Raw genomic sequence first — 27,370 nt, 5'->3', positions numbered from 1 at the left:
ATGGAACCATTCTTATTTTTTAGTCATGATATTCAATATTTCAAAAGTTTTCCTTATTTAGAACAGTTTTAAGCATCTTTTGTTAAAATATTTCTTACGTGATGTCCACATTCCAAGGAAGCTTGAAATGGGGGGGGGGGGGGGGGGGAATATTTTTCATCTGCATTGTCTATACATGATATTTTTAAATTTGATGTTGCTGAAATGCAAGTCAACTAGTTTTTACATCCTGGAAGATTACTTTATGGAGTTTCCAAAATTAGTTGCCAAAAAACCTATTTGGAAGTGAATATTCCTATTTTGAATTTATATGAAATGTGATATTTGTGTACTGTAGTGAGTGTTAATATGTCACTTATTCTACATTTGAAGACTGATATTTAATTTTTCACATAAATTTATATTTATAAATGTACTAAATCTTCTGTTTTTGACAGCTAAAGAAAACTCGCAAAGACAAAGTTGTTGTGTACTGGGTAAGCTACTTAGAGAGTTACCAGAGAGTTCTCTTATTCACACAAGATGAGAGGATTGCTTATCAAGCGCAAAGCAGAATTGAAGCAGAGAAGAGCAACTTGGAAATGTTTGTGTCCATCAGTGGTCTTGGTATTTCACTTGTGAGTGATAATATTTCATTATTTTGATTTTTCTTTTTTTAATTTCCTAAGTAGTGAATAAAATTTAAAAAAAATTTAAAATGGCTAATTTTACTGTACCTAATCCCCATGATGAACATCATGATCTGTAACATGTTATGTGAATAACAGTTTCACGTGTCTCATAGATTTTTATAGCTGTATATTGGTCAGTAATATGTTTGTATTTGAAATTGAAGGGAGATGCAGTAGGGAGACCAAGACAAATAATGGACAGGAGTTAGAAAATAGCAAGGGATATACAAGCATGTTTTGGGGCAGATTAGGGGACTGCTAGGTGAAACTGTATGAGAAAACTAGAGAGAACTAGTCATCAACAGGAAAGAACTAGACTAGATTCATTATCTTGCTTTCAATTCCTTAAAACATTTATAATGACGGGAACTACCATATTTAAACATTCAACAAGACCTAGTAAACATCAGAATTTTTAATTCAGTTTAGGAATATCCTGTAAGATGCAATTGTATATCAGTTACCAAAATTAACTGCACTGAATACATTCTTTGTCTTATTCCTAATCCACAGAACATTTAATTCTACCAGACCACATCGTTAGTGTATCACTCATTCACAAAAAATATCCACTATCTTGTACAGAGGCAAAGTAAGTAAATTTGTCAGAAAAGTGAATGAGATCACCAGCAAGGTTAAAATGAAAAATGAATGCAAAAACTTCCAACCAATGTTAATAAATTTATTTATTTAGCGTATGGCTAATACAGACATATCATGAAATTACTTATACATATGTACATATTGACACACAAGAAACTTAAGTTTGTCTTTACAACTGAATATCCAGTCGTTCAATCCAGCACACTGAATCGGTGAACAGTCTGGTATGGAGCCCCGCAGTCACAAGCTGGATAAGGCAGCTTCTTCCACTTAAAGAGAGCATCCCTGCATCGCCCATGGCTGGTACGGATTCTGTTGAGAGTAGACCAGGTCTTGCGTGGTAAGTCGAATCCACTTGGAAGTTTAGCACGTGAGAAGATGTTATGCAGGTGCACATCTGTCACTGCTTCCCACCGACCTTTCCATTCTTCAAGAGGTTTGAAATTCTTAGCAACCATGTTAGCAGCATCACACAGAGTTGGATGACGTGATTTCAGTCTCTTGCGATTTAAAAGTGGCAAGTTGCTATGCACGGATAGGTTAAAATTCCTAGAGATCTTGTGGAATGCTCTCATAAGATGTTAATAAACATCTGACCCAACTGAATTTAGGGCAAAACAAAGGCTCAATTTCAGAGATTCAAAAGTTATTAAATAAACACTTAGTTATTGGAAGGATATTATTTAAATTTTCATATTGCTGGGTACAAAACACCAGTGCAGGATATATTTAAAACTCAGACATTATAATCATCTCTTTATGCAAAATACACTAGTCTGCAACACATTAAGGATGAGATATACACTCCTGGAAATGGAAAAAAGAACACATTGACACCGGTGTGTCAGACCCACCATACTTGCTCCGGACACTGCGAGAGGGCTGTACAAGCAATGATCACACGCACGGCACAGCGGACACACCAGGAACCGCGGTGTTGGCAGTCGAATGGCACTAGCTGCGAAGTATTTGTGCACCGCCGCCGTCAGTGTCAGCCAGTTTGCCGTGGCATACGGAGCTCCATCGCAATCTTTAACACTGGTAACATGCCGCGACAGCGTGGACGTGAACCGTATGTGCAGTTGACGGACTTTCAGCGAGGGCGTATAGTGGGCATGCGGGAGGCCGGGTGGACGTACCGCCGAATTGCTCAGCACGTGGGGCGTGAGGTCTCCACAGTACATCGATGTTGTCGCCAGTGGTCGGCGGAAGGTGCACGTGCCCGTCGACCTGGGACCGGACCGCAGCGACGCACGGATGCACGCCAAGACCGTAGGATCCTACGCAGTGCCGTAGGGGACCGCACCGCCACTTCCCAGCAAATTAGGGACACTGTTGCTCCTGGGGTATCGGCGAGGACCATTCGCAACCGTCTCCATGAAGCTGGGCTACGGTCCCGCACACCGTTAGGCCGTCTTCCGCTCACGCCCCAACATCGTGCAGCCCGCCTCCAGTGGTGTCGCGACAGGCGTGAATGGAGGGACGAATGGAGACGTGTCGTCTTCAGCGATGAGAGTCGCTTCTGCCTTGGTGCCAATGATGGTCGTATGCGTGTTTAGCGCCGTGCAGGTGAGCGCCACAATCAGGACTGCATACGACCGAGGCACACAGTGCCAACACCCGGCATCATGGTGTGGGGAGCGATCTCCTACACTGGCCGTACACCACTGGTGATCGTCGAGGGGACACTGAATAGTGCACGGTACATCCAAACCGTCATCGAACCCATCGTTCTACCATTCCTAGACCGGCAAGGGAACTTGCTGTTCCAACAGGACAATGCACGTCCGCATGTATCCCGTGCCACCCAACGTGCTCTAGAAGGTGTAAGTCAACTACCCTGGCTAGCAAGATCTCCGGATCTGTCCCCCATTGAGCATGTTTGGGACTGGATGAAGCGTCGTCTCACGCGGTCTGCACGTCCAGCACGAACGCTGGTCCAACTGAGGCGCCAGGTGGAAATGGCATGGCAAGCCGTTCCACAGGACTACATCCAGCATCTCTACGATCGTCTCCATGGGAGAACAGCAGCCTGCATTGCTGCGAAAGGTGGATATACACTGTACTAGTGCCGACATTGTGCATGCTCTGTTGCCTGTGTCTATGTGCCTGTGGTTCTGTCAGTGTGATCATGTGATGTATCTGACCCCAGGAATGTGTCAATAAAGTTTCCCCTTCCTGGGACAATGAATTCACGGTGTTCTTATTTCAATTTCCAGGAGTGTATAAGTGAAATAACTTGTTAACTACTCACTGAAAATGAATTAAAGTATGGGAGCATGTTGTCAGAGATCACCCAGTTATGCACAGAAAGCTGGACATCACATGGCATGAGGTCAGTGTGACTATATTGACAAATGGGGCTAAAGCCACAACATTATGCCAGCACTGAATGTGGCTGGTCCTGTAACATAAGGATGAGAAAAGACAGTTTGTGTCAATCAGCAAGCAGTTATGGAGTATTGTGGTGATGTTCTTTATTAAAATGTGTCCCAGAGACAGCATTTGGGGATGAAGGGCAAAGTATAGCCCAGAAGTTTGGTATTGATCATAGCAATGTTTCAAGTGTGTAGGATGTGTTGAAAACCACAGGCACTGCTGCCCAAAGGAGATGAGGTGGTTGAACATGATCAACTGCAACAGCAGATCAACAATACATTATGCCAGTGGCAAGAATGGACTCATACATCAAACAGTGGGTGCACTTACCACAAAATTTAACAGGTCTTCAAGGCATGCAATCCCACACTTCACAATGGCACAGTGACTGCGTGGGGTTGATCTCTTTGCGTGATGACCAGTGCATTGTGTTCTGTTGACACGTGGTCTTCAGTGGCACAATATGCAATGATGTCAAGAGCATAGGGACTGGACCTGTGAGGAGTGGGGTAATGTCATCTACCCGGATGAGAGCAGATTCAGTCTGAGTAGTGATAGTGGATGTACCTTCATGTGCTAACAAGTTTGAAACACATAATGCACACAGAAATATTGCCAGACATGAGTGTCTTGGTGGTCTAGGTCTTTTGGTATGGGAGGCATATTTGTGAGCACATACTCTATTAAGGACCATGTCCCATCGTTTGTAATGCCCAGGAGACCATCATAAATCACAGTCACTTCAGTGTAATTATTGTCTTTGAATAAAAGAGTCATTTCTGTTTACCTCGTTGGCTATTTCTTTCAGTTACCTTCTGTACTGAAGAAGTTCTTTCTACATATGGTCCAAGTTTCATTGAACAATGTTACTTAGCAGTGACACATCATGTGAAAGTTACATTCATCATTAAATGTAGCTCACCAATGTAAATCGTGTAAGAACACTTCTTGAGGATGGTGATAACAAAGGAAAAATCAAAGCTAAAGTGCTGAAATTAATTTTCAGTTGTTTATTCATGAAGTAAAATTATGGATTACTGCTATGATCAAATTGCTATGTCCCTATACAAAGATTACCACTATACAGGATGTTAGGTGTGTAAGTATAGATATTGTGATCATTGGTACCTTAGTATGTACCCATGACAGTGTGTCTGTTGCTTTTTGTCTGTGTTTGAAAGTCTTCCAACAAACACATCACATAATTTACTACCTGAAGTTTTCAGCACAATCATAACTGCTCTGTGAAGTGGACATTTCCTGTCAGTATAGACTTTTCCTGCCCACATATCCGCATTTCAATGCCCGAAGCAAATGCTGATGTAATCTGGTTTATTAAACTGTCCACAGTCATCAATAGAAATATCTGCACTTATACCCCTATCACTCTGTAGATTTCACTACCAAACTTGTGCAAAAATACTGAGATTGCAAAATCCCAACAAGGCATGTTGACCAACCAGCACAATTTTTAAAATACATGTGGATTTTACAAGTGTATTAAATTTGGTCTTAAATGTAATTTATTTCAGTTAATTTGAGTACAGAATTGTTTGCAGTGGTCAGCAGATGGTACAAGTCACAACAGTCACAGTAGGACTAACCTATTGAACACACCTATATCTGTGGCAAGATTATAGAATGTACTCTGAGTTCAAGTATGATATCCTGATTTGAACATAATTGTCTTCCCACTAGCAACCATAAGGAATTCTGAAAGCAAAAAACATACCAAAATGATCTCCCATTTTCAGCCATGACAATATTAACAACAGAGGGCAGAAATATCTAGGTGGTTCACTGTTTGTTAGCTATTCAGTACCAGAACACAGGTCATAATTAAAATATGCTATGTGGTTAATGGCTCCAGACATTGCTGATCATTTCAAAAAAGCATCTGTGTCGCCAACAGCATGCATGAACATATTTTTGTGGGTGAAGATGGGGTAAAGTGGTCACTCTAAGTGAAACTGAATTTTCAGGAAACCATGGCTATTAATTGAAGCTTGTAGCATATACATCTCGAGAAATATTGAAGGTAGCACAAATTAGCAACAATTTACAATAATTAGTTAATATAAATATTACACAGCTTAACTTTAGTGTGCAGATGATGAATGGCAATATTGTTAAAAGTCCTCTTTCACTGATGCAACATTCAGCATGGTTTAGCCATGAATCCATTGAATGATTTCTAGCATATCTAGTCGAATGTCCAGTTTAGCTCTTCTGGGCAGTAAACTGTAGATAGTTCTCATGGTCCTTGAGGCATGGTGTTGATATTTTAAAACTAACTGTTAATACACTGTGTCTGTGTGAAGCTGTGTGTCTGCTTAAATCCATGTTTGATGGATAGATATCCATGGGAAATATATGCATGATGTTGGGCATAGACATAATGTAGTCCATGTTGTGGGCACCATCTACGGCATTTGACCATACATGTATTGCACAGCTCTGGAGACTGGCCTTGCTACATGGTGACCTCTCTGTGTGGCTGTGTACCACATCTACTGGTGGATACTGCAGTTATGCTTTAATGGATTAGTAGGAATATCAGTCACAGCCAAAGACTTTTTACAGATAATGTAGCAGTCTCTGAATAATTTATAACTTCACAAAATTAAATTAATATAAGGTCATATCAAGCAAGTACAATGATTGGCAGCTCATACTAAATGTTCATTCATTCACACGTCATGCTCCATAAGGTGTTTTGTGGATATGGAATGACTCAAGTTATATGCGGTCTATTCAGAAAGTATATACTGCTCTCTCCTAAAAATATGTGTATCACAAAAAGCTTTTATTGGCATTTGCAGTTTGCTACAAACCTACTTTGCTGTTGCATGTAACTGCTGTTCACTTCTGAGGACTTTTTTAAACATTGCATTAGCTTCTTCAACTCTTTTGCCACAGAAAATTGAACCAGATGGCATTGGCAGATTTGAGTTCCTTGTATTCTTCAGACATCTGCACACCAAGCCATTGTTCAAGTTTGGGAGGGGTTCAACTGGTTGGAAGATTGAGAATATAGTGTGTGGTGACATTGCTGAATCCTATTCTGGCTATGGAAAAAGATGTGCGGACACACACAGACACACACACACACACACACACACACACACACACACACACACACACATGAGACATAGATAGTGTGATTCAATAAACAGAGTAAATGTTAAACATTAATAAATGTAAAGGAATAAACATATCAGAAATCATTTGGACTATGTAACAGTTATGTATATGTTAAGAGTATTAGGGGAAGGGGAGACAATATAAACAAAAAAATCATGTTATGCTATACCTAAATCTAAATTTTGTAACTGTTGTAAGTACTACAGAAACAGAAAGTTTCTTATTTAAGTATGAATAATTAAACTAACAACTGATATGCTGTCTTTTTACAATCTGCACAAAATTCTGAAAGATGAGTTGCAATGACAGTCACATTAAAATAAATAAAATAGATGTTGCAATATTCCATCCCATACAAGCATACCATACCATAATGTATGTCTTTCCAAATATTTAACCATAAAGCTGGTCATTAATATCTGTATGTGCTTTTTTGATAAAACTTAAAACTATTACTGCACTACATAATTCTAACTGGGAAGAAATAATTAAAAGTACAAAAAGATTTCATTTGACGGCAGCTGTGGCGAAGTGGTTCTAGGCGCTTCAGTCTGGAACCGCGCGATCGCTACGGTCACAGGTTTGAATCCTGCCTCAGGATGGATGTGTGTGATGTCCTTAAGTTGGTTAGGTTTAAGTAGTTCTTGGTTCTAGGGGACTGATGACCGCAGATGTTAAGTCCCATAGTGATCAAAGCCATTTGAACCATTTTTTAGATTTCACTTATATTTTCTGGCTTTCTAGGAAATCATCTTCAGCTTATTTCCATAACGTGTTCATAAGGGTTTGTTTGTTATTGTAATGAAGGAAACACTTTTCGTAATTTGATTTCTGTACATTTACTTTCATCCAATCATATTTCCAAATTGAGCATGAAAATTTTAACATAAAATCAGTATCTGCAGGAAAGAATGAGTAAACAGCTGAATACATCATAGTGAAGAGTACATTGAACCTAAGAACGTGAATAGCTGAACTAAAGTGCATTTGGCACACTTTTCTCCTATTTTTGACTTAGCTGTTCATGCCACAACCTTCAAGGAAAATACACGATTATAATTTCAACAATTTTCTAATTAAAATATAAATTTCAAAAAAGTATACATTTTTGGAAATTAGTGTCTTACTTTTAGAAAGGAATAGTAATTCTTATTTGAACTTATATAAAATTTATATTCAGAAGTTCTATAATTAGCAAGTTCTTTTGCAAACACTATTTTTGAAAGAAATATTGTTTGATTGAATCAAGTTATGCTCTTGTTAGTCATAATTTTGTGATTCTTTCTTCCTGAAGTAACATATTTACAATGAAGTGAATTACATTTGAGACAGTGATGACTAAATTCTGGATAATAATTTTCAATCCAAAATATTTTAAATAAAATTTTTTACAATTTAAGAATTTCATGTGTTTCTCAATATAAATATAACAGACTGTTTAATAGAGAATTACGGTGTGAAACATATAGATAGACCTTTCTTTTTTATTTTGAAGTATCTCCTGTGTTCCAAAATAAATTTTGAGGTGATGAAACCTTATTGTTACCAGCAATTTGAGTCAACAGCTTCATTAAAGATACTTTACCTACCTCCAGTTGTATTTCAACGAGGACTAAAATACTGGAGAATAAATTTGAAGGTGTATTACATGATCTACTTGGGCCTGTACTTTATTCAAGTCAGCACTTAACTGTTCACCTAGCTGTTTACTGCCTTCAGCAACTTGATTTATATGGATAGTGAGCTCTCCTTTTACTGTTACAGCGTCATTCTTACATTCTTGTGTCACATAGCAAATTTGTCCTTTCATGCTTTCGTTAACCTGTGGTATCTCATTTCTTACAGAACCGCTTAAGCCTGAAATTCTGTGATCCATTTTCCCCTGAATTTCCTCTTTAAAATTTTTCAACTTGTTATCAAACTGTTCTGAGTGTTTTATAAACCCCTGACAGATTTGAGAAATAAATCTGCTTATTTTGCTATACATATCAGACCCAAATTCATTTATTTCTGTATTCAGAATACTTATATCTGTACCTAGTCCACTTACTTAACTATTCATTTAATTACCCAGTCCACTTATTTTACTAATCATTCCATTCATAATATTACTAATATCCTCCTCCCCCCTTCTCCTGTCTGCTTCATAATGTTTTGGAAAATGGTTGCAACCAGTGCTAACTTTCTGCTCACCAGCCTCTGATGTTGGCTCTATTTTCACTTCAGTGATAGTAAATAGTACTAATTTAGTGTTAGGACCAGGTGTCTGTTCCCTACTTATTTCTCGAGCAGCAGTACTCATATTTTTCTTATCAACTTCAAAATCTTAGTCCCTTGTTATTTTTTTCTCAAGACCTGGCGCCAACTTAACATCAGCTTCCATCATGTCTTGCTCATTAATTGACTCATAAGTATCAGATAATGAATTTGGATAACTACTGTCATAATTTGAGACACATCAAAACTAAAATATCCTCTTATACTATCTTCTGCAAATACTGAATCATCACAGTCTACAGCCTCCTTCCTTTCACTTATTACAGGCTTATCACTTTTCTACATGTTGAGAAGTTTCTTTCCACACTCACACACCAAATGAAGCATAACATTACTTAGCTGTTTCTCCATTTTGTCTGTATGGCGAGATGCTACTTCAATGCAATTCAGCTCAATTCAATTCAATTCAGTTTATTGCTCATGACACATAATTTTACATGCATGTATGTTTTTAACTAAGAATAAAGTTTTTACAATTACAATTTTTTTCATTTACATTATTTCTTATTGCATTTTAATTCATAATAAATTCAAGTCGAGTCCATTTGCCGAAGACTACCAGCTCCAGTCGAGTTTCTGGGACCCCACAGCACCATCCACAGTTGCCAAATTCTACTGCGGCTGGTCAGCATGGCTTGCTGCTCCAAGCTGCTCCTGCCAGTGTCCCTGTGTTCACTGACCTCTTCCTGCTGTGTCCTGTCCCGCTGCTAATATTGTTCATGTATCTGCATTGGGTTTAAGTTCCTTCTTCTATTGCTTCACTTCAGAAGTTTATCTATAAATGTGTGGGTCTTTCTAACCCAGGTTTTAGACAACTGCTTTTAAAGTCATTCTATGCTGAACTTTACATTTTCCTGGCCACAAAATGCACCAAATTCAGCGGGACATGTTGGTCTCCCACTATCCTTATACATCAATATTTCGTGTATTGCACAACAACTTTCTCATGCACACATTTATATAGTTTTAATAAAATATCACATTCTTGCTTTATGTATGTCCTGCATTCACTCTCTCAATCTCCAAAACACTCACACAACCAAAACTCAATGAAATAATAATTTTCCAAAGTACTTTTAATTATGTCAGTTATCTGTGGTAATGAGACTAAAGAAAATTCCAGAAAATTAGATTATGTGAACCTGTACATCTACATCTACATCTACATTTATACTCTGCAAGCCACCCAACGGTGTGTGGTGGAGGTCACTTTACGTGCCACTGTCATTACCTTCCTTTCCTGTTCGCGGGAAGAACGACCATCTGAAAGCCTCCGTGCACGCTCTAATCTCTCTAATTTTACATTTGTGATCTCCTCGGGAGGTATAAGTAGGGGGAAGCAATATATTTGATACCTCATCCAGAAACGCACCCTCTCGAAACCTGCCGAGCAAGCTACACCGCGATGCAGAGCGCCTCTCTTGCAGAGTCTGCCACTTGAGTTTGTTAAACATCTCCGTAACGCTATCACGGTTACCAAATAAGCCTGTGACGAAACGCGCCGCTCTTCTTTGGATCTTCTCTATCTCCTCCGTCAACCCGATCTGGTACGCATCCCACACTGATGAGCAATACTCAAGTATAGGTCGAACGAGTGTTTTGTAAGCCACCTCCTTTGTTGATAGACTACATTTTCTAAGGACTCTCCCAATGAATCTCAACCTGGTACCCGCCTTACCAACAATTAATTTTATATGGTTATTCCACTTCAAATCGTTCCACACGCATACTCCCAGATATTTTACAGAAGTAACTGCTACCAGTGTTTGTTCCGCTATCATATAATCATACAATAAAGGATCCTTCTTTCTATGTATTCGCAATACATTACATTTGTCTATGTTAAGGGTCAGTTGCCACTCCCTGCACCAAGTGCCTATCCGCTGCAGATCTTCCTGCATTTCGCTACAATTTTCTAATGCTGCAACTTCTCTGTATACTACAGCATCATCCACGAAAAGCCACATGGGACTTCCAACACTATCTACTAGGTCATTTATATATATTGTGAAAAGCAATGGTCCCATAACACTCCCCTGTGGCACGCCAGAGGTTACTTTAACGTCTGTAGACGTCTCTCCATTGATAACAACATGCTATGTTCTGTTTGCTAAAAACTCTTCAATCCAGCCACACAGCTTGTCTGATATCCCGTAGGCTCTTACTTTGTTTATCAGGCAACAGTGCGGAACTGTATCGAACGCCTTCCAGAAGTCAAGAAAAATAGCATCTACCTGGGAGCCTGTATCTAATATTTTCTGGGTCTCATGAACAAATAAAGCGAGTTGGGTCTCACACGATCGCTGTTTCCGGAATCCATGTTGATTCCTACATAGTAGATTCTGGGTTTCCAAAAACGACATGATACTCGAGCAAAAAACATGTTCTAAAATTGTACAACAGATCGACGTCAGAGATATAGGTCTATAGTTTTGCGCATGTGCTTGACGACCCTTCTTGAAGACTGGGACTACCTGTGCTCTTTTCCAATCATTTGGAACCTTCCGTTCCTCTAGAGACTTGCAGTACAAGGCTGTTAGAAGGGGGCCAAGTTCTTTCGCGTACTCTGTGTAGAATCGAATTGGTATCCCGTCAGGTCCAGTGGACTTTCCTCTGTTGAGTGATTCCAGTTGATTTTCTATTCCTTGGACACTTATTTCGATGTCAGCCATTTTTTCGTTTGTGTGAGGATTTAGAGAAGGAACTGCAGTGCGGTCTTCCTCTGTGAAACTGCTTTGGAAAAAGGTGTTTAGTATTTCAGCTTTACGCGTGTCATCCTCTGTTTCAATGCCATCGTCATCCCGGAGTGTCTGGATATGCTGTTTCGAGCCACTTACTGATTTAACGTAAGACCAGAACTTCCTAGGATTTTCTGTCAAGTCGATACATAGAATTTTACTTTCGAATTCACTGAACACTTCACGCATAGCCCTCCTTATGCTAACTGTAGTTTCAATAGATACTATAGATGAATAAATAACAGTCTCTAACTCTATTTCACAATATCAGCATGGTCATTATGTGTTTTAGGTAAAAACTGATGTCTACAAAAGTAGTTAAATTATTGATTTGAAGTTTTAACAGTATGGTTGTGTTATCCACAGAATTTGGTACACTAAGTATGAGAAACATCAATTAATATTTAATAGTACTTCTTCAGATTATAGGGAGTATATGTAACGTATTGCATACAGCACTAAGCAAGTACACGGCTCACTTGGCTTGGTAGCCAGTGTCAACTGTGCCAGCATGAGAACCAAAATCTGCTCTCCTCCCAGCTCCACGTAAGCTATTCTTGCAATGCAAGATGACAACTTATAATAATTTACTACATTATGACATGTGTCCAATTTTCGATTATTATGGAACTGGAGCATTTTGAGGACTACACACATCCATTAATGAATATGAAGACAAGTACTTACCAAAGCACTGTGTAGGCACTGTGATGGACAGAATATTGGTGGGACAGATGACTGAGCCATCCTATAAGAGGTGTGGGGGTCCTCCAACAGATGGGAACACTGTGATGTCACACTGAAGCAACAGCTGCAAGTGTACCCAGTGTGCAATCACAGAGCGAGGAGTCTTGAGGCCATGTACACGTCATACTTGAATGTTGAGTAATTGAGTAAGTCCATTGTGTCTCCGAATACCAACATTCCAAACACTACCTAATGTACAGGTAAAATCAAGACATACGGCTGTCCAGTCAGTTGAGGAAAGAGATGACGTTATTACAATGTTACAACAGAGTCCCACCACCAGTACATTGTGCATTAGCCATCATCTTGATATTCCACAAATGCAGGTGTAGCATATGTTACAGTCCATGTGCTGCCCATGCAACATCTGCGTCCAGGTGACTCAGTAAGCAGACAACAATTTTGTGAATGGCTGGCTGTACACAGAGATGTCATGCAATACACTTTACATACAGTTCAGGCTGCATTTACACACAGGGGTATCATGAACACTCACAATTAACATGCATGACACTAGGGACACAAGATTTCCAGTTATGTTCTCAGTAGACATGTGGTGTGGTATGACTGATGACCTGGTGATAAGGCCCGTGTTTCAGCCAAATCGCATGACAGCCACAGCATATGCACATTTCCTGAGAGTAAATCTACCTGCGCTTTTGGAAGATGTGATATTACCCAGATAGCACAGTAAGCCGGTTTCAAACTTGTTTCCAGATGTAAAGTTCAAGTATATAAGCTTGATCAAAGCTGGAATATTCAGGCCTGTTAGTTGGATTCAAGCTTGAAACAAACATCAAAGTTGGCAGAGTTCAAGCTATATTTCAAGCTTGACTTATCAAGTTTGGCTCCAGCTGTATCTACACACGTGGAATACAGCCTGGTATTTACTGCTTGTTTTAAGCTATATAATTATTAATCTGAATTTATTGAACCTAATTAATTAAATAAATATCAGAATGGAAATGGTGTGAAAAAATTATCAAGACATTTATGTTTAAAATTTTTTATTTTCAAAGTGTTTAAAATTGTTTTATTTCAAAATTTAATTATTCTGATGCCCCTCCGGCCCCAGCACACAGACCAGAGCAGGATCAAATTTCGCTGACTTCTGCTGGTATAATGATCCTGTAACAGGTAAAAGAAAATGTTAGCCACACCTAAACATAACAAATGTAAAAAGTTGAAACTGATCAACCTAAATACAAAAAGTCATGTTACGTTTATTATCAATATGCCTAACTTTTGCCAAGCATGAGTCACAAGAAATTTTGTGTCCATCATCACAGAAAGAATTAACAGCTTCAACAAAATCTCTCAAGACTGATGGCGTAATAACAGACTGCAACTCTGGTTTTACTGTTGCCCCAACTTTAAGACTTCTTTGACTTGAATTTTTTGAGCATGTTTACTTTGTGCAAGAGTGTCATACTAACAGGAAGAAATTTCATATTACCGCAATTGAAGAGCAGTCAAAGCTACATAAATATAAAAGACTGACACCTATGTAGTGACTGGTTCTTGATGTACTTTTTCCCGTTCACCATGTCATTACTATTTGTATTCACAAAGAAACTTTTCGCACTTCACGATTATTCATTCATGGTGTGACACACGCTAGTACTTACAAGTAAACGAATGTAATAGGACGATATATATAAAAAGGCGAGATTTTAAAAATAACATTAAGTTTTAATTTATTGGTGCCACGTACTAGAGAGCTAGTTTAAAATGATCTCTTTTTGCTGAACAACTTGTAATATGTATTCTTAGCTGGTAATACATTTCACTTTCATCCAGGCTCAATTTTTCTACGTAAAAGAATATGATATTTCTTTATGTTATGTAATAGTATTTAACATTTGTAATATTAACGTACCACTAGAGAAAAATGCACCAACATACCTGTAATACACTATATATCCTCTTCAGACCTGGTGCAGCAGTAAGGCACGAGACGCCACACACTTACCGAACTATTTTCCAGTATAAAACAAACTTCACAACAGTCAACAATCATTAACATGTGTCACAAAGGTAAAATGGCCGTAAACCGAGCAGAGTCAGTGCAAGGCTGATAAACGCTTGTGGCGCTTCCTGTGGACATCTATGGAAGCTATGCTGCACGCGCATCTGCTGTACAGCCTTCCAGGGAAATTACAGTTTATTTCAAGCTTGGGAAAATTATTTTAATTCAAGCTAAATTTTTACAGCTTGATGTAAACTGTGTAACAGGTTGATTTTTCAATCTTGAATTTTCAACTGAACCTAAACTCAATATCCACCCTGAAATAAGCTGTGTAACAGGTTGATTTTTCAATCTTGAATTTTCAACTGAACCTAAACTTAATATCCACCTTGAAATAAGCTTGAGTGCTAGCTGGGTAGAGCAATAGTGACAAATCTACGTGCAACATGATGGATTAAAGTTTCCCTGAACCAGAAAAGTATCCCAGTATCTGAATAATATGTTTCCTCAATGGTTGATTTGCTGTGGCAGACCCATTAACTGGCCAACCAGATCGCCCAATTTAACCCCATTAGACTCTTCTTTATGGGCTGGTTAAACAGGATTGTGTATGTTACAAAGGTGGATAAATGTAAAGAATTTTGCTTACATCACTGACACTGTTGCCCACATTAAAGCCTGCTGAAATCATGTTCGACGTGCAACACTTCACAGTCTGCAAATCATTGACAAGTGCATTGAGATGTGTGGGGCACTTTTTGAACACCTCTTGTAGGATGGATCGCAACATTATTCTGACTGCCACAATACCAACACAGCATTTCAGTAAATAATATTCACACTTGTCTTGATACTCATTCATGGATGTCTTTAGTCTTCAATCCACTTGGGTTTGTAATAATCGAAAATTGGACACATGTTCATAGGACTTTTTTCGTTTATTTTCACATATAGAATCACCTCACAAAATATGTGACATTCTTTCTGAATCATCCTGTATATTAGACTGATAAGAACTTGCATGGAGGTCTACAGTTTTTGTGCACTACAATTTCTAATGGACTTGAAAGAAATTTTATGGTGTGGTGTAATACCATAAAATGTTTGTTCTTTCATACACTTGGTAGAGTAAACATCAAGGCGCATGTAGATATGTGGAAGTATTCAAAAACAACTTGTTTATGAATGCTTCGACTGTTATACACATCTAGTGTTAACAAAAATTATGAGAAAGAATGCTACCTCAACATCAATGGTTATTTTAGTGGGATCTTCACATGGCAAGTTTTTGGTCCAAGTGACAAAAGCTACTGCCTGGGGTACCAGGGGTGCCCATATACAAGATTCTTATTCTGTGCAAGTCACAATTAGTAGTAAAAAAGAACATGAGTCAAAGTAGACAAATGAAAGGGGAAAGGATACAAGGGAAAGAGGGGACAGGGCCACCAAATGATAAGTCACGTGTGTGGAAAAATGGTCTTTAACAGGCTCTGAATGTTTTTCACATTTTATATTAACTTAAAATATTTGAAAGCAGAATATATGTTCCACTGAATTCTGGCTTTGAATTTACCCCCGTATGTTTTGCAAGCAAAGCTCTATTTTCAGGTGATACAGTGATTAGTTATAGTTCAGCTTCATCTGTTCTTACAAAAATAATATACCTTGTCTGTATTTCAATGAACACTGACTTTTGATTGTTTTAGTTTGAAAATACTGTAAATGTATTTATACAACAAATATACAGTGCTCAGAAGTTACCATCCCAAAGTATGAAAATTTTGTATTCCTGCAGAGGAAAACAGATTTCATTAACAGAGAGAGAAGGAGATGAATTATAAGCTGTATTTATGTAATGCTATAAAATAGAATGCCTACTCTGAAACATGTAGGGAAAGACCATAAATGAGAAAACAGTATTCTTCTTTGATGTAGTATTTTGTTTCCATTGTTAATTATAATTAGCAGTTCATGAGTATGATCTATAAGCACAGAATGTTAAAAAGATTTACCTCCCACTGTTACCATATATGATAGTGATACAAGAATCATTCAGTTTCTTTATGAGGCTGCTTCTGTCTATGAAACATGAACCTGAAGCTGAAGTAGGTGAATATTGGTAGCTCAAAATTCACTTCTGTGGCTATGGGAATCATCTAAGTACCATAACAATACTGGTCAGCAGCTGGACATGGTGCACTATTCTGGCCAAGTTCAGAGCTGAGTGTGTAATAAACTTGCCTATTGATTTACAACTTGATACTGATGAAATAGGGTTAAATAATTGTAAAATTCCAGTTCAATTTCATGTAATTCATGCTTATTCTAGTTTTTATGGAGAAAACTTACTTTATCAGCTATAATACCTGTTTAAAACCACAGCTTTACTAAATTTAGATTTTAACATGATTTTCAGGGAACTGACTCAAATAAACATCAGAAGGAATTAGCATATTTAAGTATAACAGACTCAGCAGCACTGTGGGAAGTCATTGTGGCCAATAAATGGAAAATACTTACTTTGGAACTAGCCTCTTGGATTGAAGATAAATGGAAACATGATTTGAAGACAGCACAAATGAAAGATTATGTTCATGTAAGTCCTTGCAAAATGTCTGTGGGTATATTTGACATCATGTATTTAATGAGTGTATACAATTTAAGTATATTGGCACCCATACTTACTACAGAATAGACACTTTTAAAGTTATTGAAGTTATTTACAGAATTTCTCTGTTTCCCTGTCAGAATTTTAAAGATAGGTATTAATTCAGTGTTATTCCTTATGCAGTTGTGCGGCTTTCCGTAACATTAATAGCCACGCGGGATGTTGCTAACACCCCAAATAAAAGTGGCTATAATGACATTGTTATGCAGCATATCACTGATATGAATATGTTGACTTCACAAATGGCCATTTAGAATCATATCTCCTGGTACATTATCATTTTATTTAATATTACTTTAGTATTAAATTGGGTTATTTGAAAGATATTCAATAATTCCCATTTTCTTACAATATTTTGTTTAGTTATTTATTTCTGTTATTCTTCATACTGTATTACAGGTATAAGACATTATACATATAATTAAACATTTGTTCAGTCAACTCATATAAACATTTTATCAAATCAGTCACTCTCACTGGCTGCAAGGGGTGCATCATTCTAACAATTTTCGCACACATTTCTCATGTACTTTACACACATAACTTTCAAACATTGAGCACAGTGCAATTTAACTTTTATACCTCTACTCCAAGGACAATCTGGGCAGTGCCTGTGCTTAAGTATTCTTTGTTCAGAAGGTGGTGCATTGTTGCTGTCTTCAATTCCCGCCATTTTAGCGGCTTTCTGTCTAACCAGTTTAGGTAGGGAGTGAGTGGCTGCTCTCTTGCACACTATGGGATTTACTAATGACCTTCCAACATCACATGGATCCTCTCATTGTTATTATTTGCGTATATGATGAAGGCATCAACGCAAGCAATGTCAATCATTCAGAAAAGTATGGAAAGTGTCCAATGTCTAGTTTTTCTTGAGGTTGAATAAGTAGCACACATTTCATCTGTTGTGTCCACACCTGTTTTGGTCTTATTGTACATTGTTATAATTTCTGGTTTCTTTTCCTTCACAGTGTTAATGTCAGTCGCACCATCATGATGCAAAGATGAAAGGAGAGTTATGTTTTTGCCCTTCTTTGGCACATATGAAACTATGGTGATATCTTTTGTGAATCCAAAAAGGCTGCTTCTAAGTTCACAACCTTTCATGCAAACAAAGTCTGGAAGGAGCTCCCTCTTATTCTTTCTAAGAGTTCTTACTACTGTAAGTGTGTTTTGAGGAGCTCTTCAGCCAGTGGTACGGAACAAAACCAGCTGTCTAGTGTCACATTGTGTCCTATACTTTCAATAGGCCATACAAGTATGTTTACTATCTCCTTAGGCAAGTTTGACAGTACAAAGGGACCCTCTGACTGTTTCCCAATCTAGATTTCCATCCCCAAAGTATACCATGTTCTTGCATCACATAAGGTGAAAATTTTCAAATCGTATTTCGCAGGCTTGCTTGGTATATACTGTCAGAAACTGCATTTGCCTCTAAATGCAACCAGTTGTTCATCTGCTGCCATATATTCAGACACAGTATAATTACTGACACAGTTGGACATGAATAATTCAAACACTTCTCTAGGCGATCAAGTTCTCTTCACTGTGGTCTCTCTCGAATTTCATCAAATCTCAAACAAAGCAACAAGAAACAAAAGCACCATAAACTCATTGTTGCATGAAATATTGCTGTTCCAAAACCATTTGTGTCCCATAAGTCTTCCAGATTTTGGTGCCCTGCGCTGTAATGCCCAGCCAATATCAACAGACCCAGAAGAGATTTTATTTCTTCCTCATTTGTTGGTTTGGCATTCATGGTCTCCTGTGAAATTTGGTGCAATGTGTTGTATGTAAATATTTGCACATGATGTAATCATTCTAATTATTATGTCATTCATAAATATCGAAAAACAGGCCACAGCAGCTTTCACAGATTTTGCGATAGCTTTCACACCAGGGCGATGAATAGTTCTTACGTTGCAACTAGGACAATTTTTCATCCATTTTGTAACCTTATCCTTTCCAATAAAAAAATCATGCTTGCTTTTATTATCAGCTGCACTTACTTGTGGTTCCTGTTCCAGGTTGTCTTCATCCTCAATTTCCATGTCACTGTGATGAGAGAGAACTGCACACCTGTCTGTTTCCTCCCCTTCCTCTTCTCCTCCTTCAAAAGTTTTGTCTATGACCTCTTTCAGAAGCTCCCACACTCTTTCTTGTTTTATTTCATAATGATCCATAGCTGTTTTAACTGCACAGAGTGACAAAATACAAGCGGCTGCTACGGAACACAACTGTGTGCTTTCTTTCAGTACTGCAACATAAAGACTCGCGCGGGATGCAGAAAACACCCCAAGGCACATTGTTGTGTGTTTTCTTGGAACTTGCACTTCCATTGTAGATTCTATTGTTACTCAAAGCTTTCATATTATGTCCTAGAAAGGTACCAAAGAACATGACGTTATACTCCTATCCATTATGTAATAATCCATTGACAAGGACGACTGGGGTGTTCTGAACACCCTGTGCGACCAGTTAAGGGTTAATTTACTGTGAGAAGAACTAGAAGATTTATGTTATTTTTTTGTATGTAAAATTTTAATGCATACAAATATGTCATAACATTATCAAATGTTCTCAGTGGAAGACAGGTCAGATAATTTCAAGAGCCAAGGAAGTGTTATTGTCATGTCTGCAGAATATTCAACAAGACAATTTATGGTATGGCGTGGCAGTGCATTGTCTTGCCTAACAAAATGGTTGTTAGTGGGATACTGTATACAATGGAAGTGGAATGAATGCACATCATATGCCAGCAGTCTCCGTATTGGGAAAATTGACTGCAAACACCTAGAAATTAAGTGTAAATGGTCCTCATTCTGTGATACACTTAATCATTTGCACTTTATCCACTGGTCCAGTTGTATCACATGATTCTGAATGCATCTGTACCAGTACACTAAGTGCTTACCAACAACTACTAAGACTCACAAGTTCTGTGGCCTGAGCATCTAAATTTCCCATATTCGTATAACCTCTGTACTGTGTGACTTAAGGAGGTCATGTGGCAGTGTCGTTTGCTACCTCATAGTAAGATGGGAGTTCTGGATAAAGTGACATCATGCATACCTACATTGTTGTTCAGAAATGAACTGGGTAGTGTCAAGAAAGAATTCTTCACTCTGTTGTGTATTATATGCCTCCTGGCAAATTAAAACTGTGTGCTGGACTGAGACTTAAACCTGTCTGGCATACAGTTTTAACCTGTCAGGAAGTTTGCCTTAGTAGTTACCTGATGCATTGAGAACTGTTTATACACTGACACAGTCTGAGCTGTTCAACAGTGATCACTGACATCCGCATTTTATTTATCATTACAGCTGAATTATGATCCTTCTGAAGTTGAAGAGAATGCATTTTGACATTGACTCCATAAGATGAAAAAGTTGTAAGGAGCTATGATTATTCATGATCATTCAACAGCCATAAAAATCTCAAGTAGAAAAATTAGAATTTATGATCCAGGGCATACAGTGTGGGCTGAACATCTTACAGGCATTTCATAAAGATAAACGTTATTTATGTATGGATGAGTCTTGCCACATGTGAAGATGGTACAGAGGTACTGACTCATAATGCGTAACATATGATGACAAAGGATACCCATGACATACAACTGTATTATCAGAATTCCCATAACCATTACCATAGGTAACCTTAAATCATAATGCTATGGCACTCCACACAATGATTCCAAGTAAAATGGTGCTGTGGTAAGACAATGGTAATCCCCTAGTGATTACTTACAATTAGCATATTACCCACTGTTTTGAAAGCATTGGCATATATTGTTCATGGCCTAATCACTGAACACTTGTACAAATTCAACCTATATGACAAATATCAGTCTGGGCTTTGTAAACCCTATAGTGCAGACAGTGCACTAGTTATGGTAAATGATGACCTGAAATGTGCCATCGACAACTGTGATGCAATGACATTAGCACTTCTAGACTTTAGCAATGCTTTAGATACTTTCAGTCTTGACACACTGCTCAGAAACATATGACAGCTAAATTTCTCAGACAGTGCACTGAAGTGATTTGAAAGCTACTTGAAAATCAGACAGCAGTGTTGTGTCTGTGGGAATGAAAAATCATCCTGGGAACATTTTCCCTCAAGAGTATCACATGATTCAGTCTCATGCCCAATTGTGTCTTTCTTATTTGTCAGTGTCATTTCACTGGCTTGGTCCTTCTGTGAAAATAGTTTATCTACCAACGACCTCCAGTTTTAACCATTTTGCAGGTATAAATGCTGAGGTCTTTCAGATGATGATGATGATCTGTTTTCAGTGATAATGTGGGTGAAAATCCTGGGGCTGACACTAAATGCTAAAAAGTCGCATTTAATCTTTGTATACCACCTGAAATGAAGGATATTCTCTTGCATGCCATGGACCAGGGACACACAATTTTAACCTATTTTAATCTTAGTTGTGCATTCTTTATGGACTCACATTTTAATACACACCTGAAGATGGGACATACGTCTTTAAACTAGATAGTGCTTTCCTTTTTAGAAATGAATATTTTTTACAACTGTAGCAGATTCTATCATTGATGAGAAATGAGTAAATTTAGAAATACACAAACAATTATCTCATATTCAGCTTGACAGTATTTCAGTACTTTATCAGAAAATAGTGAAGAACTTGGATGTAGCATTGTATGAGCATCTGAGCTGGGTAGAGAATACTGTCTCAATGTGCCAGAAGACTACTGCATACCACTATGTCCTCAAAAATTTTTGGAACATGTTTCCACAGGATGTGGACTGTAAAATGATGCAAGCACTCATTCTAGCCAACCTCAGCTATTGTCATGTAATTCAACATGATATCAGCAGTGCAAATACAAGACAGTTAGAACAAATAATGAATTCTTGTCTGTTATATCTGCAGCATCCACTGATATGTCCATGTTATTGCTTCATATGCCAAGTTAGGGTCGTTGTGGTGGCTACCACTTCACCAGCTCCTCATCTCTCAAGTACCCCATTACCTCACCATAGAGATTAAACATCTTTCATGCCATCATAATTGAAATACAATGTACCATTTATCTCATATCCTAGCTGCACCCACTCACGAAACAAAAACATCCACAAACTCCTTTGCTGTGCTTCTGACTGCCCCTGGAACAAGTTGCCCTGTACTCTGTACAGAATTCAGTGGCCAGATGCATTTAATAAGAAGTTGAAGCATGTCCTTTTGTTACCCTTATAACATGTTCCTCAAAAGTTAATGTATAAGGACAACTTCCCCTCTGTCAAGTAGCAAAGTCAATGCTCTTTTCTTCTCTCAGTTCTGTTCTGTTCTCTTCTCCTTTCTCTATGACTAACACCATGTTTATTTCCCTTATATTCTTTAACTGCGTGTTATTATTTTCTTCTTTCCCTCCCTCCTCCAGTTCTTTCTCTCATACCCACTGCTGTTGGCACACATAACTATAATCTCACCTTAGTATAATTTCTAAATACCGTACTTATCATGTACAAATAGGAACTCTTTGTGTGTGTGTGTTTGTGTGTGTGTGTTTTCTTTTATCTGTATTACTGTAATCTTTAATTTCTAAATGTAGTATAATATTCTTACTGAAATACAGAATGGTAAAAGAATTGACCTGCAAAATTCTTGACCAATATCCCTAACTTTTGTTTGCTGCAGAATCCTGGAACATATTCTCAGTTTGAATATAATAAACTTTTTTGCAAATGAGAAGCTTATGTGCACAAATCAGCATGGTTTTAGAAAGGACCACTCATGTGAAACTCAGCTTGTGCTTTCCTCACATGGTATACTGAGAACTATGGATAAAGGCAACAGGCAGATTCCATATTTCTAGATTTCCAGAAAGCATTTGACATGGTGCCCCATTGCAGGCTGTTAACAAAGGTATGAGCATAAGGAATTAGTTCACAGATATGTGAGTGGCTCAAAGACTTCTTAAATGATTGAACCCCGTATGTTGTTCTCGATGGTGACTGTTCATCAGGGACAAGGGTATCACCAGGAGTGCCCCAGGGAAGTGTAGTAGGACCACTGTTGTTCTCTATATACGTAGGTGATTTGGCTGATAGGGTGGATAACAATCTGTGGTTGTTTGTTGATGCCATGGTTTATGGTAAGGTGTCAAAGTTGAGTGACTGTAGGAAGACAAAAGATGACTTAGACAAAATTTCCAGTTGTGATAAATGGCAGCCAGCCCTAAATGTGGAAAGATGTAAGTTAATGCAGATGTGTGGGAAGATCAAACATGTAATGTCCAGATACAGTACTACTAGTGTCCTGCTTGGCACAGTCAAGTCATTTAAATATCTGGGCATAACATTGAAAAGCGATGTGAGATGGAACAAGCTTGTGAGAACTGTGGTAGGGAGGCTTGGGAGAATTTTAGGAAAGAGTGGTTCACCTGTAAAGGAGACCACATATAGGACTCTGGTGTGACCTATTCTTGAATACTGCTTGAGTGTTTGGGATGTGAACCACATCGGATTGAAGGAAGACATCCATGCAGTTGAGAGGCAGGCTGCTAGATTTGTTACCAATAGGTTTGAACAGCATGTACATGTTATGGAGATGCTTCTGGGATCTCAAATGGAAATCCCTGGAGGGAATGCAACATTCCTTTTGAGAAACACTATTAAGAAAATTTAGAGAATCGTCATTTGAAGCTGTCTGGTGAACAATTCTACTACTTCCAATACACATTGCAAGTAGGGACCACAAAGGTAAGATACAAGGCATCAAGACTCACTCAGAGGCATACAGTCATTTTCCCCTTGCTCCCTTTGTGAGTGGAACAAGAATGGAAATGACAAGTTGAAGTACAGGTTACCCTCCACTACACACTGTATGGTGGCTTCCGGAGTATCTGTGTAGATGTAGATGCAGGAACATGTGTAATGTAAAATATGTAGAATGCCTGGCTAGACATAACAGAGGGCCTGATGGCCCAAATTTTGCAAGGTTTAATAAATAAATAAATTATATAGGGAAAATAGTGGTTCAAATACTTGTCATAGCCTCCAGATTTAGGTTTTCCATGATTTCCCTAAACCATTTAAGAGTAATATCTGGATGATTCCTTTGAAAAAAGAGCAACGCTAGTGCATCAGCCCAAAACATTGTGAGAATGTTTCCTCTCTCCTCAGCACCATCATACTTTAATGCAATGGTCATCTAAGATAGGGTATTGCCAGTATTCATCACAGAAAATGATATATGTCATCAGTCATCAGCAATCCATTCTTTTGAGGTAAAGAACCATTCAAAAGGTGGCCATGTGTTGTGTGTTTTAAAGATCCTATGCATGAATAGGTTTACTGATACATTATACACTAATTCAGCAGAACATTATGACCATCAACCTACTATTAATATAAACCTGTCCAGGTGATATCACATTGTCATCTGGTGCGGAATGACTGCTAGTCAGACACACACACACCATGGATGTAGTATCAGCGAGTGTGCTGTCCATGAATAGAATGGGAGAGGCACACAATCTATCTGAGTTTCACTGAGGGCAGATTGTGACAGCCTGGAGGCTTGGAATGAGCATTTCATATACTGCAAGACTTGTTGGGTCTTCAAAGAGTGCTCTGATGATTGTCTTCATTACATAGTGAAACCAAGGTGCAACCATGTCCAGACATCGATGGGTTGGGCAACCACCACTCATTGAAGATGTTGGAAATCATAGGCTGGGCAGTCTGGTAAAACAGGACAGGCAGCAAACTGTGGTGGAACTAACATCAGACTTTAATTCTGGGCAGAGTAGATGTGTGTCTGAACACACAGTGCACTGAACACCCCTAACAATGGACCTCCGCAGCCTACGACCCATACATGTGCCACTGTTAACACTATGACATTGACAACTATGACTGAAATGGATATGTAACCATTGGAACTGGATGTTGGCGCAGTGGCAGAATGTTGCATGGTCTGATGAATGCTGATACCCTCTTCAGCATGCCAATGGGAGGGTGCAAATCCATTGTCTTCCAGGTGAATATCTCCTTGACACTGTTGCTGCAGGACAGAGACAAGCTAGCAGTGGCTTTCTCTGGGGAATGTTCATGTGGGAATCCATGGGAGCTCATGCAAGACACCTTGATAGCCAAGAAGTCTTGTTCACTTGTTGCAGACCACACGATGATCATGCTTCCCAATGGCAGTGGCATTTATCAACAAGATCATGCACTATATCACAGGGTCAGTAGTGTGATGGAGTGGTTCGAGGAACACAGTGGTGAGTTTCAGTTGACGTGCTGGTCCCCCAACTTGCCAGATCTGAACCTGAATGAACACATCTGGGATGTGATTGAATGTGGCATCAGAGCTCATCACCCCCCCCCCCCCCCCCCCTCCCCAGTATTTGCGGGAATGAGATGACTTTTCTGTACAGATGTGATGCCAACTCCCTCCAGTGACCTACCAAACCCTCATTGCCTCCATGCTGCAACACATCTCTGCTGTTATCTGCACCAAAGGTGGACATTCCAGCTATTAGGTAGGTGGTTGTAATGTTCTGACTAATCAGTGTACAGTATGCTGATTACTGTTTGTGTTTTATCGTCAAGCTACTCTAGCACTGAGGCAGTAAAATTATACTGTAAAACATTGTTTGAAATGAGTAGCAAATGATTCTATGTTTGTATTGCTCATAACATGAAATACTACAGGAACAGCCTCTGTCTTAGCTGACTGCACCAGCACATCAGGAAAATGAAACTGAAAACATCTTCATAAATCTAGAGAAAATAACCCTGAAGACTTTGATGAGGTAGACCTCATTTTCACAACAAGCAAAGTATAGGGCATTGTTTTGTTTAATGTTGTTGTCATAGTTACTGTGATAACAGATATTTTCTTGGTGTTCTATTGACAAAGGATGAAAAAGTATAAACAAAATGAATTTAAAATCATATATCAAATGTTTTGTTAACAGAAATGTTGTGTCTTACAATAAATTTTCGTGCACTGAGCTGCATTTTGAGTTTGATTGATATGCAGTGTGTGTTCTATAGCGGCACATACACTCCTGGAAATTGAAATAAGAACACCGTGAATTCATTGTCCCAGGAAGGGGAAACTTTATTGACACATTCCTGGGGTCAGATACATCACATGATCACACTGACAGAACCACAGGCACATAGACACAGGCAACAGAGCATGCACAATGTCGGCACTAGTACAGTGTATATCCACCTTTCGCAGCAATGCAGGCTGCTATTCTCCGATGGAGACGATCGTAGAGATGCTGGATGTAGTCCTGTGGAACGGCTTGCCATGCCATTTCCACCTGGCGCCTCAGTTGGACCAGCATTCGTGCTGGACGTGCAGACCGCGTGAGACGACGCTTCATCCAGTCCCAAACATGCTCAATGGGGGACAGATCCGGAGATCTTGCTGGCCAGGGTAGTTGACTTACACCTTCTAGAGCACGTTGGGTGGCACGGGATACATGCAGACGTGCATTGTCCTGTAGGAACAGCAAGTTCCCTTGCCGGTCTAGGAATGGTAGAACGATGGGTTCGATGATGGTTTGGATGTACCGTGCACTATTCAGTGTCCCCTCGACGATCACCAGTGGTGTACAGCCAGTGTAGGAGATCGCTCCCCACACCATGATGCCGGGTGTTGGCCCTGTGTGCCTCGGTCGTATGCAGTCCTGATTGTGGCGCTCACCTGCACGGCGCCAAACACGCATACGACCATCATTGGCACCAAGGCAGAAGCGACTCTCATCGCTGAAGACGACACGTCTCCATTCGTCCCTCCATTCACACCTGTCGCGACACCACTGGAGGCGGGCTGCACGATGTTGGGGCGTGAGCGGAAGACGGCCTAACGGTGTGCGGGACCGTAGCCCAGCTTCATGGAGACGGTTGCGAATGGTCCTCGCCGATACCCCAGGAGCAACAGTGTCCCTAATTTGCTGGGAAGTGGCGGTGCGGTCCCCTACGGCACTGCGTAGGATCCTACGGTCTTGGCGTGCATCCGTGCGTCGCTGCGGTCCGGTCCCAGGTCGACAGGCACGTGCACCTTCCGCCGACCACTGGCGACAACATCGATGTACTGTGGAGACCTCACGCCCCACGTGTTGAGCAATTCGGCGGTACGTCCACCCAGCCTCCCGCATACCCACTATACGCCCTCGCT

The 27,370-nt window shown here is 39.3% G+C and overlaps 1 protein-coding gene across 1 annotated transcript in view; it reads left to right on the top strand.

Moving 5' to 3' along the window:
- Positions 1–27,370, top strand: part of LOC126470164 (intermembrane lipid transfer protein VPS13A-like) — a 762,201-nt gene that overhangs the window by 589,717 nt on the left and 145,114 nt on the right. The window contains exons 51-52 of the mRNA XM_050097791.1: positions 438–617; positions 16,945–17,124. Of these exons, the coding sequence (XP_049953748.1) occupies positions 438–617; positions 16,945–17,124 (360 nt within the window). The remainder of the gene's footprint in view (positions 1–437; positions 618–16,944; positions 17,125–27,370) is intronic.

The sequence above is a fragment of the Schistocerca serialis genome, chromosome 3, assembly GCF_023864345.2.
Source record: "Schistocerca serialis cubense isolate TAMUIC-IGC-003099 chromosome 3, iqSchSeri2.2, whole genome shotgun sequence".
NCBI classification, from domain to species: domain Eukaryota; kingdom Metazoa; phylum Arthropoda; class Insecta; order Orthoptera; family Acrididae; genus Schistocerca; species Schistocerca serialis.
The sequence above is the reverse complement of the archived record's forward strand: the minus strand, read 5'-3'. Positions and strand labels throughout refer to the sequence as shown.